General features: G+C 40.0%; 2 protein-coding genes across 7 annotated transcripts in view; both read left to right on the top strand.

The window, feature by feature from the left end:
* Positions 1–1,745, top strand: part of FGD4 (FYVE, RhoGEF and PH domain containing 4) — a 65,069-nt gene extending 63,324 nt beyond the window's left edge. For all 3 annotated transcript variants that reach the window (XM_027661697.1, XM_027661686.1, XM_027661706.1), the window contains exons 16-17: positions 369–509; positions 689–1,745. In XM_027661697.1, coding sequence (XP_027517498.1) covers positions 369–509; positions 689–946 — 399 coding nt within the window. In that variant the 3' untranslated portion in view covers positions 947–1,745. The remainder of the gene's footprint in view (positions 1–368; positions 510–688) is intronic.
* A 14,178-nt stretch (positions 1,746–15,923) lies between these two features.
* Positions 15,924–18,986, top strand: part of DNM1L (dynamin 1 like) — a 37,495-nt gene continuing 34,432 nt past the window's right edge. For all 4 annotated transcript variants that reach the window (XM_027656215.1, XM_027656233.1, XM_027656224.1 and 1 more), the window contains exon 1: positions 15,924–16,147. In XM_027656215.1, the coding sequence (XP_027512016.1) occupies positions 16,046–16,147 (102 nt within the window). In that variant the 5' untranslated portion in view covers positions 15,924–16,045. The remainder of the gene's footprint in view (positions 16,148–18,986) is intronic.

Here is an 18,986-nt window from a genome sequence, read left to right on the forward strand (position 1 = left end):
GTGGCACTTCAATGCCTAACATGATGTTATTTTGGAAATCGGACGTTGTGGATACTCAGATACAAAGAAAGGCTAGTTGTGGTGGCAAAATGAATTTTAGAGAGATCTAGAAGTCTATAATCCAAAATTGCTGATGAAAAAAGGAATAGATTACACATGTTAAGGGAATATATGTTGTGACTGTATATGTTTAATATATATATTCTCCATAAATCCAGTCCTTCTTGGTCTTTCTTGAAGCTCTTTTGCAGATGCTACCCAAGATTTTATATGAATGATGATAAATTTCTGCTTTTCTGGCCTGTATATTTTTAGACTTTATTTAAGAAAAGTTTTTGTTCCTTTTTATGCTTTGTACTATCTCCCAGATTGAATCTGCAGAAGTTTCTGGAAACAGTGTCATATGTAGCTTTCTTCAGTACATGGAAAAGTCGAAGCCCTGGCAGAAAGCTTGGTGTGTTATACCTAAACAGGAAGCTCTTGTGCTCTACATGTATGGTGCTCCACAGGTACGTGCAGAGAAAATGGAAAAGGTTTTAGTAATTATTGTCACTGACATCTGAGGAAGAGAAGTCAAATAGCTTGGGAATGCAGGATAGATCCAAGTGTTTTCACCAGCCTGTATAGTAAATGAGAGGTAGTGGGCAGAGTAGTTGTCCATTCTTAACCAAGAACTTCTTTTTCTTAGGACGTTAAAGCTCTGGCTACAATTCCCCTTCTGGGCTATACAGTGGATGACACTCCAAAAAGTGCTGACCTCCCACACAGCTTCAAACTGACCCAGTCTAAATCTGTGCACAGCTTTGCTGCTGACAATGAGGAACTGAAACAAAAATGGCTAAAAGTTATCCATTTAGCTGTCAAAGGTGAGACACCAGAATGTCAAAATGAACTGCAAGTGAATTTAGAAGAGCAGCCTGAATCTTCTAAAAGATCTGAATGCTGAAGCTCAAGAACACATGGCATTTTTAAAAGATTTCAGTTGAAATTGTGGTTAACCTTTGTGTTAACCTTTCTTTGCTCAATCAAGAAAAAAGAAAAAAAAAAAAGAAAAAGAAACTTCTTACTACCATACACATCTTGGCACTTTATGTTTGGGAAAAATTCTGGTCTTTTTAGGGATCTTTTTCTTATATTTATGTTCTGTCAATAAAAGAGATGTACAGGTTCATTTAAGAGACTTTTTAAAAAAATGTGAATGCTATTAAAAATACTTACTAACTTTACTGTACTGCTTGTTTGTCATAATGCAATTTTTTTTTTTGAGAATCCAGTTGCTCTTCAGTTAACATTTGCTACTTTCATTAAGAATGCAAATATTTTAAGCTTCCTACTTACATGTTAGGACTTGCAACAGGATAAAAGATATACCTCCACATTGCCAAAATAGATCTGTACTTAAACATGCAGGGACAGTTTGGTTTAATGTATGTAGTTTATAGATTGATTTCCACAGATCTGTACATATGTTGTATTCACTTGTCTCTTTTACTTAAAATAATGCAAATTGCTTTCACTGGTATATTGGCTTTTAAGGTTTCAGTTTATCAAGGAAAAAAAATCTAATGATTTTCAATCTAGAAATAAAATATGAGAAAACTATATATAATATATGTACAGTATTAAAAACGTACAATACTTGATTTGTGCTTTGATTTCATGATTCTGGGTTCCTATTAGTGAATAATTTATTTTAAAAAAGCATGTTTTCTATTTGAAATTAAACACAGTCCTAAATTGAAAAATACTGTTCAGTGACTTGTTTTAATAGCTGACACTTAATGATCTTGATATTTTTATGCATAAAAAAATAGCAGTAATGTAAGTGGCATGCAATGGACATATGAGTTCCAGTTGTGTTTTAAACGAGTAGTCGCTTTTCTTCGGTGTCCTATCACTGGTAGCTTTTAAGAGTGCAGTAGTTTGTTACTCAAATGCAATATGTGGTTTGAGAAAAGCAACAGATTCTAATAACCTGCTGGGAACGTGTGTTTTTGCTGTTATGGTTATCGAAACAAAAGAACATTTTGAACTTAAGTTTTTTAATTTTTGCAGAAGATTAGATCCTCTAATACTTATTTATGACAACAGTCTTCAAGGATTATTGTTGTAAGGTGGAGCCTGCTTTATAAAAGTTCAATATGAAGTCTGAGCTTGCAAATCTCAAGTTGTGTTAACTAACATTATTTGTTTTCTTCGTCTGTGAATAAGGACTTGTTAGCTTTACAATATTAAGTTCCTTTTGAACTTTCATTCCTATTAGAGTTTTTATACATAGAGGCAAATGACCTCCCCAAAATTTTTGCTGTAATTATCCTTGGATGAAATATGAAAAACTCAGAAGTAGTGATTGACTATCAAGTAGACAATTAAAATCATTGCTGTCTTTCCTTTTCTGAACCATTAAAGGAGAGGAAATATGTAACTTCTACAATCAACTCGTCATAAGACCATTCAGGAGTCTTCTCAATATATCTGCAATCTGTATTTTAAATTCTGCCAAGCTGCAGAGCTCAGGTTCAAGTCCAGTTTTCTTAGTAACATGAGGGCAGATTTAAATTGTTGCTTTTTTATAACAAGTTTGCCAAATGAATTACTCACCGAACTCCCATTCCCACTTTACTCTTTCTACAACATTATAGGGAAAAAAAAATCCCAACTTGTTTTGCATTTAACAAAGGATTGTTAAATTTTTAGCGTCAAGCGTACATGAGCATGCAGTGTCCATTGTTCCTTCACAAGAAGAATGTCATGCAACTTAATGTTAGTAGGATGGATTTTGCTCTCACCTCCACAAATCCAAAATCTACCATAGCCTTTAAATTTCAAAGCTTTACACCAGTGTTAGTAATGATCAGGACGTGGTATTGTAGAGTACTAACTCTGCAGCTGACTTTTGTGCATGTCACTTCTGAATTCTTCCTTGGGTGCTCCGTGTGTCCAGAATATTCTGCATGATACCCTAGTATTACTTTTATCTGATGTGCAAGCTCTTCTGTAATTCTCTAAGAAATTTTAAGTTACTTCTACTGTTGGCTGTGTTTACCTTTATTAATAGGCAGCTCAAGCCTGTTTTGATTCATGTTGGTGAGTACCAACAGGTCCTTGCCAAGGTATCCCTAGCTAATACATATCACCTTGTGTGTTCCTTGGTGAGGGATGGGGGAACATTCAGGTAAGCAAGAAGAACTCTCAGTGGCTATCTTTCTTTCATGGTCATCTCCCCAAAGTGGATATTTTCTACAAGAGCCACCAATGCAATTGTGGGATATGGAGAGTTGTCTTACCATATTTCAATTTATAGAAAACGGTTTCCCATGGTGTGATGGTTTCACTTTAGGTCTTCCTGGAGACCAGCTTGAAACCAGGAAGGAACTGGTTGTAGACTGTAAGGGAAGAAGTTGCCTTAGAAGAGTTCCCAGATAAGATGGACTGAGCTATACTGAAAATAATATGATGGGATGACTGTAATCATAGAATCGATTTGGTTGGAAAAGACCTCTAAGATCATTGAATCCAGCAATTACCCAGCACTGCCAAGTCCGTCACTAATCATGTCCCTAAGTGCCACATGTCTTTTAAATACCTACTGGGATGGTGACTTAACTCCTTCACTGGGCAGCCTGTTCCAATGCTTGACCACCCTCTTGGTGAAGAAATATTTCCTGATATCAAATTTAACCTCCCCTGGTGCAACTTGCCATTTCCTCTTGTCCTGTTGCTTGTTATGTGGGAGAAGAGACCAACCCCCACCGCACTGTAGTCTCCTTTTAGGTAGCTGTAGAAAGCAATAAGGGCCCCTGTGAACCTCCTTTTCTCCAGACTAAACAACCCCCCTTCCTTCAGTCACTCCTTATCAGACTTGTGCTCCAGACCCTTCACCAGCTCCGTTGCCCTTCTCTGGACACACTCCAGCACCTCAATATCTTTCTTGTTGTGAGGGGCCCAAAACTGAGCACAGGATTCGAGGTGCCAAGTACAGGGGGGCAGTCACTGCCCTGGTCCTGCTGGACACATTATTGCTGATAGAGGCCAGGATGCCATTGGCCTTCTTGGCCACGTGGGCACACTGCTGGCTCATGTTCAGAGGCTGTTGACCAGCATCTCAGGGCCTTTTCCACTGGGCAGCTTTCCAGCCACCCTTCCCCAAGCCTGTAGTGCTGCCTGGGGTTGTTGTGACCCAAATGCAGATCCTGGCACTTTGCCTTGTTGAATCTCATACAGATGGCTTGACCCATTGATCCAGCCTTTCCAGGTCCTGGAAGAGCCTTCTTATCCTCCAGCAGACCAACATCCTGCACAGACTGGTGCTGTGTAGTATATTCTGTTTTCTAAGCTCCTGCAAACTGAATTCTAAGTCAAGTAGGAAGCCCTATTCCAGCTAAATTATAAGGAAAACGATTGGAAGCAGCAGTTTCTGTGCTGCCTTATTGTTATAGTGGTATTGAGTAGCTGAAGCTGCTTGAATGGTTGCAGCATCTCCCAGATGAAACCCTGCATTTGGGCATAAACAATTTGAAATTAAGTTATTGGGAGTTATTTATTTGGATGTTAACCTCATGTTTGCTCTCAGCCATTAAAATTTATATAGCACAGGGTATTTTATTTACCCTAGTGAGACCTATTTCATGTTCTCATAATCAGTTGCTTGGTCAGAATTGTTCTCTTCTGAGTCAGAATGCTTTGGCACTCAAATATACAGTTCTGTGTGCATTTTGTAGGAAAAGTATGTACTACCAATATTAAAGGGCATCAGAAGATGGAGAAATTGGTTTAAATTTAACCACCCTGTTTTCTTCATTCTCCCCAGACAAGCCCTCCTACAGCATCCAAAACTTTAAATTGTAAATTATGACTGCAGAGGAACAAATTCAAGGTCGTAACTGCTGTGGCTTAAGTGTTATGGCCAAAGCAGTGAAATTAAAGCCATCATTCTAACAAGGTAGAAACTGTTCCCACTTCTACTGTTAAACTCTTAAAGGAAAAGAAAAAAGGCATTAAATTTATTAGCATAAAGCTGTGTGTGTAAGGAATAAACTGTAACTGAGCATTCATTCATAATACATGAATGAATGTGAATGGCTCTGCTGAATTATTTAAGCTTTGCAATTCTTGTGTTCAAGAAATGCTTGTTTCTCACTTTAAAAGTGATCAGTCTTCTGTGCAATTTAAAGCAGATCAAAAGTTATTTTGTGTGATTTTGTCTGTGTTCAACCAGAACAGTGGCTTAATTTTATCATTAGTATTTTTTGGAGCATAGTAATATATTTTTTGAAATTACTTATTCCCCCCCCCCATCACCCCATCATGGGAAAATAGTGTGTCACGACATCTGCACGTCTGTGCCATTTGTCAAAACCCTCTAAAAATTCTTTTTGGGTATCAGGTACTCCTGCTTGGTTGAAGAGCTGCTATAAAACCTAGATCATCTAGTACCTTCAAATCCCTTTACTCTGAGTAGTTTTGTTTATTTCAGAACATATTTAACTTATATGTGCAAAATAGATATTGAGAATACAAAACATCCTCTTCTATTTGGAGTAGAATATTAAACCACTTTAATTGCATGTAAATATATAGTGGCACCTTTTTATGCAAAACTATCTCAAAGTGCTTTATAAATCTCCTCAAAGATTCTAAGTCCCTATCCTAGAAAAGAAGGGTTTTATTCTTTGTGTTTTCAAATTACAGATGAAGACAAGGCACTGATTAAATGTAGAATAAATACACTACCACCTAAGTAAAATTTAGGTGAGATTATAGAAGTATGCTCTAAAGATTTCCAAGTGGAGTCAGAAGGAAAAAAATATATATACATATATAAAAAAAAATAATCAAGTGTGAAAGATGTGGAACCATTTGACAGGTTGTTTTGGTTCATCACCACATAGCTAGTATAAAAAATGGTCAGCTTTTCATTTCAAGACAAAATTAAATAAAAATTAACAGGGGGTAGTGGTTCCTTATACTGAAGGAAAGGCTTTCAGGAAAAAAATAAACGTTCCACGTAGAAATAATTCTAAGCAATAACAAAGGGGCTTTCTCCATAAATCTGTTTAGAGATCTTTTGCTGGTGTAAACCAGCATAGACCTGCTGGAGCTGTTCTACCTTCAGAGATTTAAATTCACTTAGAATCTGCCTTACATATATAAAGACACTTGTGGAAGATCAAACTTTCACTGGTAGCTGTTGACCTACTATGTCTCATCTGAAGTCACAGTGGTAAGGTGGACTTCAGACGAGTTTCAGTTAGAGGTAATTGATGTAAAGCTGTATGTAAACAGCTGGAAATCTATATCCAAAGTAAATGATTGGAGAAAAATAATTTTGTGGCAGAATTGACTATCCCTGAGATAAATCCATTGGTGAAATGGGCCTCATTCTTAGTCTGTGGTGTGCTGTTATTTGAAATATGAAATGAAATGGAGTTAAAGTTTTTTTTTCTCTAGTTTGTGGCCCTATTGGTGTGAGGAATTTACCTAGCTGGTTCTGACCCGTGGGACTGTAGTGAAGTATGTTCCTTGGATAGAAGTTTTAATCTGCTAGTCAGATTGTTTCCTAAATCCTTTTCCTTTAACAGAACATAACATTAACTTAATGGTTACATGTGTGTGTATATACACATATGTGTATGTATGTGTGTATATGTATATATGTGTATTTATATATTTGAGACTATTATTCAGATGACTTGTTTTCAAGCAGTATTTTACAATCAAAAAATACACTGTGCTGCATTCAAAAGAGAATGTGTATTGACTGTGTTGAGTGTTCTTTTCAGAAGAAAAAAATCAACAGAAGTAGATCTGCTGTTGTGGCATGTTTACTATTTCAGCCTAAAATAAGCAAACAAAAAAACCCCCACAAACATGCAAATTCCGGTAAGGCATTCAATCAGCTTCCTTTGAAACCTCACAATTAAATTTCTTCCCAGTCTTAACTATGGCATTTTGTTTCCCTCCTTCCTCTTTCTAGCACAAATGAATGTAAAACATGTTTTTTTCTCTATTAAAATCCCCGAGCAGATTTCTTTGAATAAAACATGTTTGCAACCACAGCATAACACCAGCCTATTTCTGTTTATAGTTCATCTTCGTAGATTCATTAACTATTTATGGTGGAAACACTCAGAAAAGGGGGAACTGTATCAAAGCATTTTTGCATGTATGTGCCCTAGTATGTTTAAGAAGCCAAATTTTATTGCATATAGGGAACAGTTTGCAACAGAAATATTGTTTTTTCTATCCGTAAATTTTCTATTCTTCAGCCCTCACTGCAGATTAGTATATTAATTTTAGTAGGAGCTGGATCAGCTGTAATGTTTGACATCAGAATTACAGGCTCTACATGTTAATTTCCTTTCATTTTGGAAACATTTCTGATTTTAATCGCAAAAGCCCCCTTTTTTAAAAAATACTAATATTTAGAAGAGGTGTAAATTTCTTTTGGTTTTGCCAGACAGTGAATAATATTAAAAAGGTGAAATTTAAATGCCATTGTAAGTTGTGCAAATTTGTCATTTTTATGGTCAATAAGTATATGAATGTAAAAAAATGAAGATATTGTACATATTTTATGTAATATATGTATATTTGGTCCTAAGGGGGGGGTGGAGATTGTAAAAATTAAGCACTTTAATTCATGTTGAGTACCTAAAAAGAAAAGAAATTTGTATCCTGTAAAATAAAAGCATAATTAAATAAGTATTGCCGGTTGGTTTTTTTTCTTGGGGTTTTTTTTGTTTGGTTGGTTTTGGTTTTTTGGGTTGTTTTGTCCACCTACTGTTCTCTTTGCTGATCAAATCTTTAATCTTTAACGTATTTCCAGTTGTGTGTGTGCTTGTAAGGACCTATCTGTTTTGGTACACTCTGTCTAATTTGCTGAAGTGCTGGTTACTCACAAGTACTGCTAAGTTGATGAAAGATATATTCTGAGTTTATGAAGGGCGGATATAATGCTATGACATCTTAGGTAGGAAAGATACAAGGTGTGGTCCCTGCAATCCTGAGTTTAGGTCCAGATTTCTTTAGTGTGAATGTGACCAGTAAATTTTGTGAGCTGCTCGGCATGATCTCTTGTGCACTGAATTAAAGTGGTGCTTCAAAGCAAAAAAATGATCAGGTAGTTAGCTGGATGATCATCCTAAGCATAAACAACTTGGATTCTTTAAATTCCTTCACTGGCTAAGCATACATTCAGTTTAAGGAAGTGCCACTTAAGCTGCAGCTACTCCTCTTCCAAATGTGGTTTAACAGACCAGAACCATTTACAGCTGCTTCCAATTTCAATTGTCTGTACACATTAAATGTGTTTTGATTGTATCTGATTTATTCTTGGTATTCTTCTGCAGATGGGCACTGTGTTGCAGAAAAGACTTCTCTCAAAACAGAGAGAGGAAAAGTTACTGTAGGACTTGTTAGTTCCTATCTGGAAGGAGTTGCATACAAGAATTTTGTTTAGTTTCTACTTCTTCTCTTTGGAAACACAGTAAACAAATTAGTATTTGAAATCAGTACTGACAGACCATGGAGAGTAATGCTTCCCTCTCCATTTATGCAATTTTTCCTACTAATTTTTCTGTTGTTTTTTTTTTTCCCCACTGTGATTAACTCTGTTCCAAACCCACTATTTTCCCTATTAAACACAATGCCCTACCTTCTTCATGGAGACAGAATAACAGAGTTTACCCTACAATGTGCTTTAACAAGAAAACACAATTAAAAAAAATTCAAGCTACAGGAAATCCGCAATCACAGCTCCTACTTAATTCCTTTAAATAAGTACTGTTTAATAAGTACTGATATTTCTAGGCGGTAGCAAATTGTCCAGGAGCCCATCAAGCACAGGCGTTGTCTCCTCTGGCTCTCCCGAAGAGCTTGACTAATACTGTCTCATTACCACAGAATTGTTCTTGGCATTATATGAGCTTCCTGACACGAGAGAAATGGCATACCAGCCCTTGGCAAACACAGTACTTGGAACTCGTTTGCTTTAAAGAAATTTTTCGCTCTGGAGGGTTCTGTGGTGTCTCTCACAGAAAAGTGGAGGGATCTTTATGATGGTGATGGTTTTTGTCTGGGAGCTGGTTACTCTCTGCCTTCTTGGCCCTGTGCACCAGGCAGCCATGACAATATTTAACCTTACCAGACCCAGTTCACGTAATAAGTCAGGATACACACAGTAAAGTTTGGTTGCTTGAGGTCTACACCATGTCTGTGTTGCTGTTTCTGTCTCAAAAGCATAACACTGGTGTCATGAGCAGGATGTGCTGCCTGCCCGTCATGTCAGACTGTTACATTTCTTTCTGTTACAGCATATCTTTCACTTTACTTTCCCTGATTTAAAGACTTAAATTATAAAGAATTCATCACACGGCCAGGTAAGTTTTCCAGTTCTTAGCTATAACCTCTGCAATTGGTTTTTGTTTGTTTGGTTGGTTGGTTGGTTGTGTTTTTGTATTTTTGGGGTTTTGTTTTTGTTTGTTTGTGTTTTTTTTTAATGACTGTTATTCCCAGTCAGAATTTACCTAGCCTCCAAACATCAGGATCTTATCAAGAAAATTCATTGACAGTTTCAACTCCAAACTTGAATATGTTTTTGTTTGCTAAGTGATGTAAATTTCTGCTGTGAGAAGCATCTCCTTATGGAATAGAGCTTTAACTAGGAATCTAGGGTATGACTTAGTGGGTTGCAGTTGAGTTTCTAGATCCCCAAATTTCTTCATATTAGTTTTACTGAATCCACCCTATTTAAATTGAAGATTCCTGAGGTTTCTGGACTTGATTTATGCATTTGCAATACTAAAAGAGCACATGGTTGAAGAAACAGAGATTGATTTGGGAGCAGAATCTGAGATTACCTTCTCTTTGGCCTTCAGTGGCCTCATGTTCTCTGCAGTCCCTTCCTACTGCTGCCTCAGAGCCAGGCAGTCCCAGCACTCTTCTGAGGAGAACATGTGGAAATGAACTCTCTCTTGGGTCCACTGGAGACTGAACTTGTATCTCTGTGAGCTTGTGTTTTGAAGCAAGGCTGGATGTTTGTGCTCTCTTTGGAACATGTTTTGACATTGTACACCTAACTCACTTTTCGAAACTCTAGGTAAGGGTCCCTCCTTCAGAAAATGGGGTTTAGACTCTGCTGAATAGGGGAGCCTTCTCACCGTGCGAAATTAAATTAACAGAAGAAGATAAGATTTCAACTGTAGTTCTGTTTAGATGCACTGCCTAGTATGTAGAACTACCTGCCTTGCCTGTTCCACCATACTTGAATGTTTCTTGACTTGCAAAGGGAATCCAAATCTTTTAGCTCAAGGCTCAGGGACATAGCATTTACAAAAGACCTACATTACCTATGTAGTATTTTGGAATTCAATTTTGGACTAGCACTAAGGTGGTCCTATTAACTGAATGCCCTTTAGTTGCTGAAGTGCATCTTATAATTCTGTTCAACGTGAAAAGACTTACATTCATATACTCCAAGACAACTCTGTGATGCAAAGCAAAGCATGGCAGGTGAGACATCAAGTGTCCATTCCAGAACTGCAATACTGACCTGAACTAAAAAGCTTTAGACAGATAAACTTGAAGTATCCATTAGTCTTATATGCAGGGTGTGATGATGTAAATCACATATGCTCAGTTGTTACATTTAGAATTTAAACTTAAAATTGTGCCAAACACAAGCAGGTGCCCAAGAAAATGTGTATTATAAAATTAAGAAATGGTCATCTTGCCATACTATTTTATGTTAAAAAGTCCACAGGAGATAGCCTTATTTAAACTACTAGATCCAGAAGTAGAAGATACAAGCTAATTTCTTTATGAATACCAGCAAGTTTTGGTTGAGGTAAGGTTTGGTTGGGATAAGTTTTTTTTTTTTCTAGTTATATTGCCTTATCTGAATGCTAAGTGTGCATTTTGTCCAGTGGTAAAGGTTACTTTCTTGATAGCAGACAGAGGGCTATTGCTTTTATTCCCTAAATGTTAGTCCTGTAATATAAAAAGTCTTTATATGAAAATTGGACAGCAAACCACTGGAGTGGGAAGAATAATTTACTGAAGCAACTGTTATTATTATTTCAAGAAGTCTGACCACACCCGTTGCAGGGGGGAGGGGGGCACTGTTATGCAGCAGTTAAGAACGGTACAGAGATTACTTTAATCTCCAACCAAAGTTTTTATCTCTGTTGGCCTAATGTCTTACAAACACCAGAGTGCTCGGGCTATGTTACTGATTTATGAGGTTTGACTGCTGCGTTTGCCCTTTTCCTCTTAAACTCTGTGCCCTCCCCTTCCTTAACTTGAAACTGCTTTCTGTTCCGCAAGCGTGTTTTACCAGGAGTTGTGTGACACCACGAATATCCAATGAGTTTAGATAAATAACTTCCCAGTGGACAGAGTAAGAGAATATAAGGAACTCTCAGTTGTTTAGTTCATCATATTGTCCAGCAAAGTTGCATCTCTGCCCCAGGATAATTTTGTTTTGTCAAAGATTGGGTGTCAGCACAGGTTCCTCGTACCTGTGGATTCCTTTCAGCACTATGACCTTCTTACAGGCAGCACGTAGGAGAGCACGCTTTGCCAATTCAGCAGAATCCCTGGACTATGGATTTCAAGCCTCTGATTTCTGTTTCTTCTGAAAAAAAAAAAAAAAAAAAAAAAGAGCAAGGTCTAGAATCCGTCAGCTTGGGAAATCTGTGCAGAACATCCAAACGGAGAGTCGTTCTGTCAAGGTATTTCAGGAATTTATTTATGTCAGCTGCTAATGGTGTTCACTGTGCAGATGTCTTGTATAAGAAACTGTTACAGTTACTTCTGTGATGAGGTTGCTCTGGAGAATATAGAAACACCATGCAATTTGTCTTCACATAAAAATCAGGCTCTGCCAGACCCATATAATTGCTGTACTGCACGATTCCAAAAGGTGACAATACTTAAAGAATAATTTACAGAAATATTTTGCTAATAGTGTTTGTGCATTATGAAGCAGTATGACTATATGTGGCACAAACTCGATATGTTTCAGCATGGTAATAATTCTCTAGACAAATAGGATGGCAGGGAAATATGCTTTGCTGAGGTGCTAGTTTGTGGTTTCTTCGTCTGGCATAAATGAATTAAATGGCAAATGACTTGTCCATTACTGTCAGTATGCCCATAGAAAGAGACTCAGCTGTCTAAGCAAAAGTGGAAGCAGATAATGATGCAAAACTAAAAAGAAATTCATACCATGGAGAAATAAGACTGGAAATGTTGTTCTCCTGATTTCAAACATAAAACCAAGGAGGCTTATAATGAAATTAGAAGATGACAAATATAAAAGTCACACCAAATTGATTTTTTTACATGATGTATAATTAAATAATGAAATTTACTGTCAGAGGTTGTCATTAGAGCCAAGAATTTAGCATGATAGGGCAAAAACCCTATTATATGGTAAATAAAGAAATCTAGCTTCCAGAAACAAAAACCAGAAGAAATATTGAACTGTCTATTTCAGATCTTACAGTAATATCAAATTTATCTAATATAGAGTTTTGGAATCAGAAGATCTTATTACTGCATTTTTATGTTTTCCCCAGATGGGTGATGCTGGATGGTTTTAGAGAGGATGTCCTGAGGTTAGATTCAGTGTGGCTGTTCCTGTGTCCTCGTATCAATTAACTTTTAGTAAATAACCTGTCTGACTACTACTGCCTTTTATCAGAACTTTGAGTTTCTTAGTCTGTACAATGTAAGTCAGCCATGGAAAGTTAGAGTTAAAGCTACAGCTAACCACTGCATGTAAAATATTTATTGCTTTGGCAGAGTCCTCAACTGGGCTGAGGTAACTGTTGGATTTTGTAAGTTGGTGTAGGACATGACACTTCATATCAGAGGTATTTCCAGCTCTCACTTTTTAGCCAGAAATGTAAAATGTGTTAAACTTTGCATTCTGATGTTTCTTAGCTTTATATCTTCTTTAGTACTTTCTTCTTGCATTTCTTCATTAATTCACTTCCTTCATCTGCTTTGTACTTGTCCATTAGTGTGTCCAGCCCCTGGAAGGCCTTTTGACATCTCTGCTGGGCAGGCTGGGTTATCTCAACTTGGTTCTGCAAGTGATATTTCCTCTGTATGCTTCTTGAAGTATTACACCGATAAAATTCTAAGAATAGCCATACTGGGACAGACTAAAGGGTGAGCACAGACAGTGGTTCTGAAGGCTACTGTCCCAGCTTCCAACCATTGTCAGCTCAGAAACATCCAGAGCTACATTTGATTCCTGCATAGCTATTTATATGCATGCACTACATTTCTCTTTCTTAAACTTGTCCATACACCATCTGAACCAATTTAAACTTTTACTGTCTACAACATCCTTTGGCAAGGAGCTCAAGAGGTCACCAACCCACCCGTGAGGGGCTGTCTTTGTTTTGTTCTGAGCTGGCTCCTCTTTTCATTAGATGTTCCCAAGATGCCTGTATTGGAAGGGAGAGTAAAGAAATCTGATGCTTTTCCACCCACTCCAGGTTGCTAATGATTACACAGACCTCTGATCCTCGCTACCTCGTTCCATTTCTTCTGTAGTGTGAAGTTTACTTAGTTGGTCTTGATATAGAAGCTGTTCTGCACCTTTCATCATCCTTGTTGTCCCTCTCTGACCCTTTTCCAGTTCTACATTCTTTCTGAGGTGTCCCACTTCTGGCCTTAATTAAAATATAAACCAGGATGCACTTGCTCCATTTCACAGTGGTGTCCATGAGATCATATGTCAAAATAAAAGCAGCAAGAGAAGAGAGATTCGCACAGAGAAATAAGCTGGTTGTTATCTATCTGCTTTGGGTGCCAGAGGCTTCTGGTCCTGTGCAACTGGGGTGCTTTTCTTTTCTTCCTGTCTCCTTTTCTTTTCCTTCCAGGGACTCAAGGAGAGAGAGGAAATGAAGTTAGACAGGAAACAGCAAATCCCTTAGAAAGATTATTTGCTGTGTCAGATGTACAATGCAGGAAATATTTGCTACTTTCCTGGAAGCTGAAGAGGGAGATGCCAAATGGCCTTCTGGTGTTAATGATCTCTGAGAGCAACCGGCCGTGACACGCTGAAAGCTAATGGGCAAAACCACTGGATAATCATGTTTGTATGGCTATGACAAGAACCCCTCACCAACAGGGCATTCAGGACCTTCTTCACAAATTTTACACACATTAACTGTTTTTCTCTGTGTTGAATACACTAATTTTTGAGAGTTTCAATTTGCTCAGCCATGTTTATGCTTTTATTCCAAAATATTAGCCCTCTGACAAGCAGCGTGAAATTGCTTATGTAAGAATGAGAAACTTTGTTGTAAAGATGTACAGATAAAAATATATTTCCTTTGTTCTTTGACATTTGAGTGTTACAAGACACGAAGACTGGAAAAGATTAATTTGTATAGACTAAGAACACAAATTCTATTGCCATCCAAAACTCCAAACTTTTAGAAGCACTTTTACTCTGCTGGCTTACAAGAAAGGACAAAGTCAGAATTAAACTCAGTGCTAGTGTATTCATAATTTATCTTTGACAAAGTGCACTCAAGGGAAAGACATTTAAAGATGTGACAGCTTATTTGTTGTGATCTCGCATCACAAGTCACCCTCTGGTTTCATTCTATCGTTTTTATAAGGCAGCAGAGTATTAGATCTCACACAGTTTCCCACTTCCCAATATGTGCCAGACATCTCAACGAAGCCTACTATTATACGTCTTAGTTACAAAATTTCAGATGATTATCTGGGAGTCTTGCAAAACCAAAAATATCCACGAAAAAGTGAACAAAATAAATTTAGCTGTTTTAAATATGTCCATTGTAATTTTCAATATGTGAACAGAAATGGAAGAACATTTTTTTCACTGCACAGTTTGTAAGAGCAGGTCTTCTCCAGTGCTGTTGTCCCTTCTACGAAACCTCCATAATGCTTCTTCCCCACCCCCAGCGGCTTCATTTTTGTGCTCTGTTGGCTTTGTGACACCAGATGCTGCTGAGCTCTGGCAGTTTGCCATGCAGCACCTGTCCTTGCTGCATTCAGGCAGCAGCACTGCCACACCCGGTGAAGCAGTGAGGAGGGCAGCGGGGGCACACCTTTGGCTCCTTTCTGCTTTTCGAGGGATTTACAAAAAGTAGTGCCTCAAATAAATGTGGCTGCTCCCTGCTGTTTGCTGAAAACTCCGTGTGGTGATGAGGCCAGCCTGACCGACATGGGCGCCTGTGCCGCCCACTGGAGCGGGTCAAGAGAAGGGCAATGGAGCTGGTGAAGGGTCTGGAGCGCGTGTCCTGTGAGGAGTGGCTGAGGGAGCTGAGGGTGTTTAACCTGGAGGAGGCTCAGGGGTGACCTTATCACTCTCTACACCTCCCTGAGAGGAGGTTGTAGCCAGCTGGGGGTAGGTCTCTTCTTCCGGGTAACCAGCGACAGGAAAAGAGGACATAATCTCAAGCTGCGCCAGGGGAGATTTAGGGTGGGTATCAGGAAGAATTTCTGTGCAAGGGTAGAAATTGAAAAAGGTGAAAGGGTCATTTGACGTTGGAATGGGCTGCCCAGGGAGGTGGTGGAGTCACCGTCCCTGGAGGTGTTTGAGGAAAGACTGAACGTGGCACTGAGTGCCGTGGTCTAATTGACAGGGTAGTGTTGGGTCATAAATTGGACTCGATGATCTCAGAGGTCTTTTCCAACCCGGTTGATTCTGTGAGTCTGTGAACTTGTGAGTTGCTCTGCTACTAGTGATCCCTGTAGAGGATCAGCTTTGTGTATTAAAAAAACACACCCAAACCTGGGACCGGCTCGTGATACGCGCCCACGGCCACCCTGCTGTGTGTCCCGGCAGGGCGGGGAGAGGCCCCCGCCCTCCGTTCCGGACTACACCTCCCATGATGCCGGGCGGCGGGCGCGCGGGGGCTGCCGGGGGCCGTGCCGTGCGCGGGGGCCGGCGCCGATGGCGGCAGGCGCAGGGGGCGGCTGAGGGAGCCGCCGGGGCCCGTCGTGTCCGTCCGCCGCCGCCTCTGCCGGGCCCGTCTCCCCCCGCGCCGCCATGGAGGCGCTGATCCCCGTCATTAACAAGCTGCAGGACGTGTTCAACACGGTGGGAGCCGACATCATCCAGCTGCCGCAGATCGTGGTGGTGGGCACGCAGGTGAGGCGGGCCGGGCCGGGCCGGGCCGGGGCGGGCGCGTTCACCGCCCCGAGGGCAAAGTCGGGGCGTCCATCGCGCCCCCGCCGCTGCAGCCCCGCGGCTGCCCCTGCCAAGGGCACGGGGGGACGCGGCAGGAGAGGGCGGGCGGGACGCCCTCGGTGGCCGCGTCCCCCCCGCGCTCCCTCCCCGGGCTCCGCTGCCTCCCCACCGGTCGCACAGTGTGGTGAAGCAGCGCCTCTTCCACCGCCCGCCCGCCCCTGGGCGCTTCTCGGCCGAGGAGCTCCGGAGAGGGCTGGGCCCCCTTCTCCCGTGGCTCCGGCTCCCCGCACCGGGGCTGTGGGTGGCGCTGGGGCACCCGGGGAGCGGCGGCCGCCCCGGTCCGTCAGCGGGACCGCCACCGCCGCTCGGGCCGGGGCTTCCCTTCGCCGACAGCCGCCGGGAAGCCAGGGCTGAATAAAAGGGATGTGGTAGCGGAACGGCATCTTGCAGGCGTGGATCGTTTCCCTTTGCTCCGAGTTCTCCTGCCGTTGGGACCTCTTTGTCTTAGCCGGCGATGGGGAGTGAAGTTGAGAGGCGAGGCCGGTTGCTGTCGGCTGCAACAGTTGCAACGTGCGTGTCTCAGCCCTGTGGTGCTGCTGCTGGGCTCGGAGATAGCTCAGACCCTTTCGTATCTGTTCAAATGGCCTGCTGTTCTCCAGCAGAACTTTTGGCAGCTGAATCTGCCTGACCAGAACTGCAGCAGGCACAAGGGAATAGGAAATGAAACGTTAAACAGAGCTAAAACTTGAAGCTAATGGATCTCTGGTTCCTGTGACATTAACAGCATCTATTGAGTGTGCTGCGCTGCTAAACAATGGCTTGCCTACCAAAGACATTAATACCAACTACTCTGCAGTCAGGGATTTCATTATATGGCCTAAAACATGAGTTTTATGCTTTAAAGCTTGCACGTTGCTGAAGCGTGGAATAGCTTCGCTCAAAGCCAGTTACAGTGTCGAACTGGTTGTGAGGCAGCCAGCTGTCATTCTCTTTTCCCAGTATCCATCAGGTAGGTTCACTGACTTTATGTCAGCCACTTAAAAGAGTAGATCTAAAATACTTGGATTGGGTGGGAGGCACTCTGCATTGGTAAGCTGTGTTAGATACTGGCTGGTGTTGTGGCCGATTTGAGTCAGTCGCTTTATGAAGACATTTAATCTTCATTACATTAAAAATTATACAATCAAGCTGTGTTTTTTGTGTGTTTTTTTTTTTTTAATTTGTTTCTGTGTTTCAGTTTAGATCTGCAACAGAAAGTGCAGTGCAAGGGTGTGGCGTTTTCTCTGTAAGATTAAGAAAGTATTTTTTGTAGTTTCACTTTTATGAAATGCATTGAAATGGCATTTTTGAAGAGTACTTTTAAACAACTTGTTCCTAGGCACCTTTTCCTAAGTGTAAATACATTTATAAGTAAATACTGAGAGCTAGGATGGTACTGACATGTGTTTGACTTAAGTAGTCTACCTGTCAGTATCAATGTCTGTTTAGTGCTGTATTCAGTATATTCCTAACCCCCCTTGAATTAATATAAAATTTCTTATCATGCCAAAACCAAACCCTTTACAGACTCCAGAAAAATTTATACAAAAATCTCTAACAGGCTGTATCTTGGAGTTTTTTTGTGTTTAGTCAGGGTTGTTGGGACAAATAAGTCTTTGCTCACATGGTAATTCCACAGATGGTTATTTTATGCAATTAGTTTTAATTTAAATAAAGTTTTATTCATTTATTCATTTGAAGCTAGTTTATTGTAGACCAGACTTCTGGAGATGTCTCAAATGTGGCCCTAGAGCTGATAGTTTTGCTGCTGGAAGCTTGCTGCCTTGGTTTTTTAAAATGTGCCTTGAGACAATCTTGTTTCTTGAGATATTTTTGGTTAAATGCTACATGGCCTCGGCCTTTAAGTTTGTTCACACGATTTGTTTGTAGCCTACTGGCATATGCTATCCTTACTTTTTCTTCTTTGAATAATAATCACAATAAGCAGCTCTAAATTTTGCACCTCCATTTTTCTTTGTGGGAAAGAAATGCTGCCAGTTAGGATTTTTGTAACTCTGTTAATTGAGCTCTGCTTTTTTCCTTCCAATTTGCCAGTTGCTTTTCTTAAATGACCTTTTTATATATTCAGCAAGGAGAAGAAAAATGGTTTTTTGAGTAGTGTTTGCTGTTTATTTTTCTCACCTGTCTTCTCTCTTTCTTCTTTACTCCTGTATTATTTTGTGCTTGTGTCTTTCTCTGGTTCTCATTTATTTTTACTTCTGTACATTAAGTTAATTCTTTCTTTTCTAGAATGTGTACAACTAGAAACTGCTTATAAGCCTTAATTTAGCTTTGAATGTTTTCCCGTTTCCCATGTTTCCTTTGCCCCTCCTCTCTTTTGGGATTGATTTCCTACTGCTCTTGTGTTCTGAGCAATTGCAATGTTTTAATGTTTCCTCTTTCCAGATACTTTTTGGTACTAATTACAAAATATTTCTCAGTAAATTTTACACATTCGAATGACCTCTTGCACTTCTAGTTGTTTTCCCAGGACTTGGCCATATAAGAATTCCTTCTCATTCTCCCCATAAATATTGTGTAAGTTATTTCTGTATCCTAATGCAGGATCTGTTAAGAAAATTCAGGACTCTGCTGGTGATAGAGCTCAGAGGACACCTTCAGGCTGCCAATTTTTCTTCACTGTTGCAGGGTTGTTCTGCCATTCCAAGAGAGGTGTTCTATTTTTTCCCCAATTCAGTATTTTGGTTCTATTTTTAGAGCTGTGTTACTAAAGTGCAAAAAACCCCTCTCCATTCTGGGA

This window comes from Corapipo altera, unplaced genomic scaffold (assembly GCF_003945725.1).
Source record: "Corapipo altera isolate COAL_440 unplaced genomic scaffold, ASM394572v1 1, whole genome shotgun sequence".
In the NCBI taxonomy this organism is placed as follows: Eukaryota; Metazoa; Chordata; class Aves; order Passeriformes; family Pipridae; genus Corapipo; species Corapipo altera.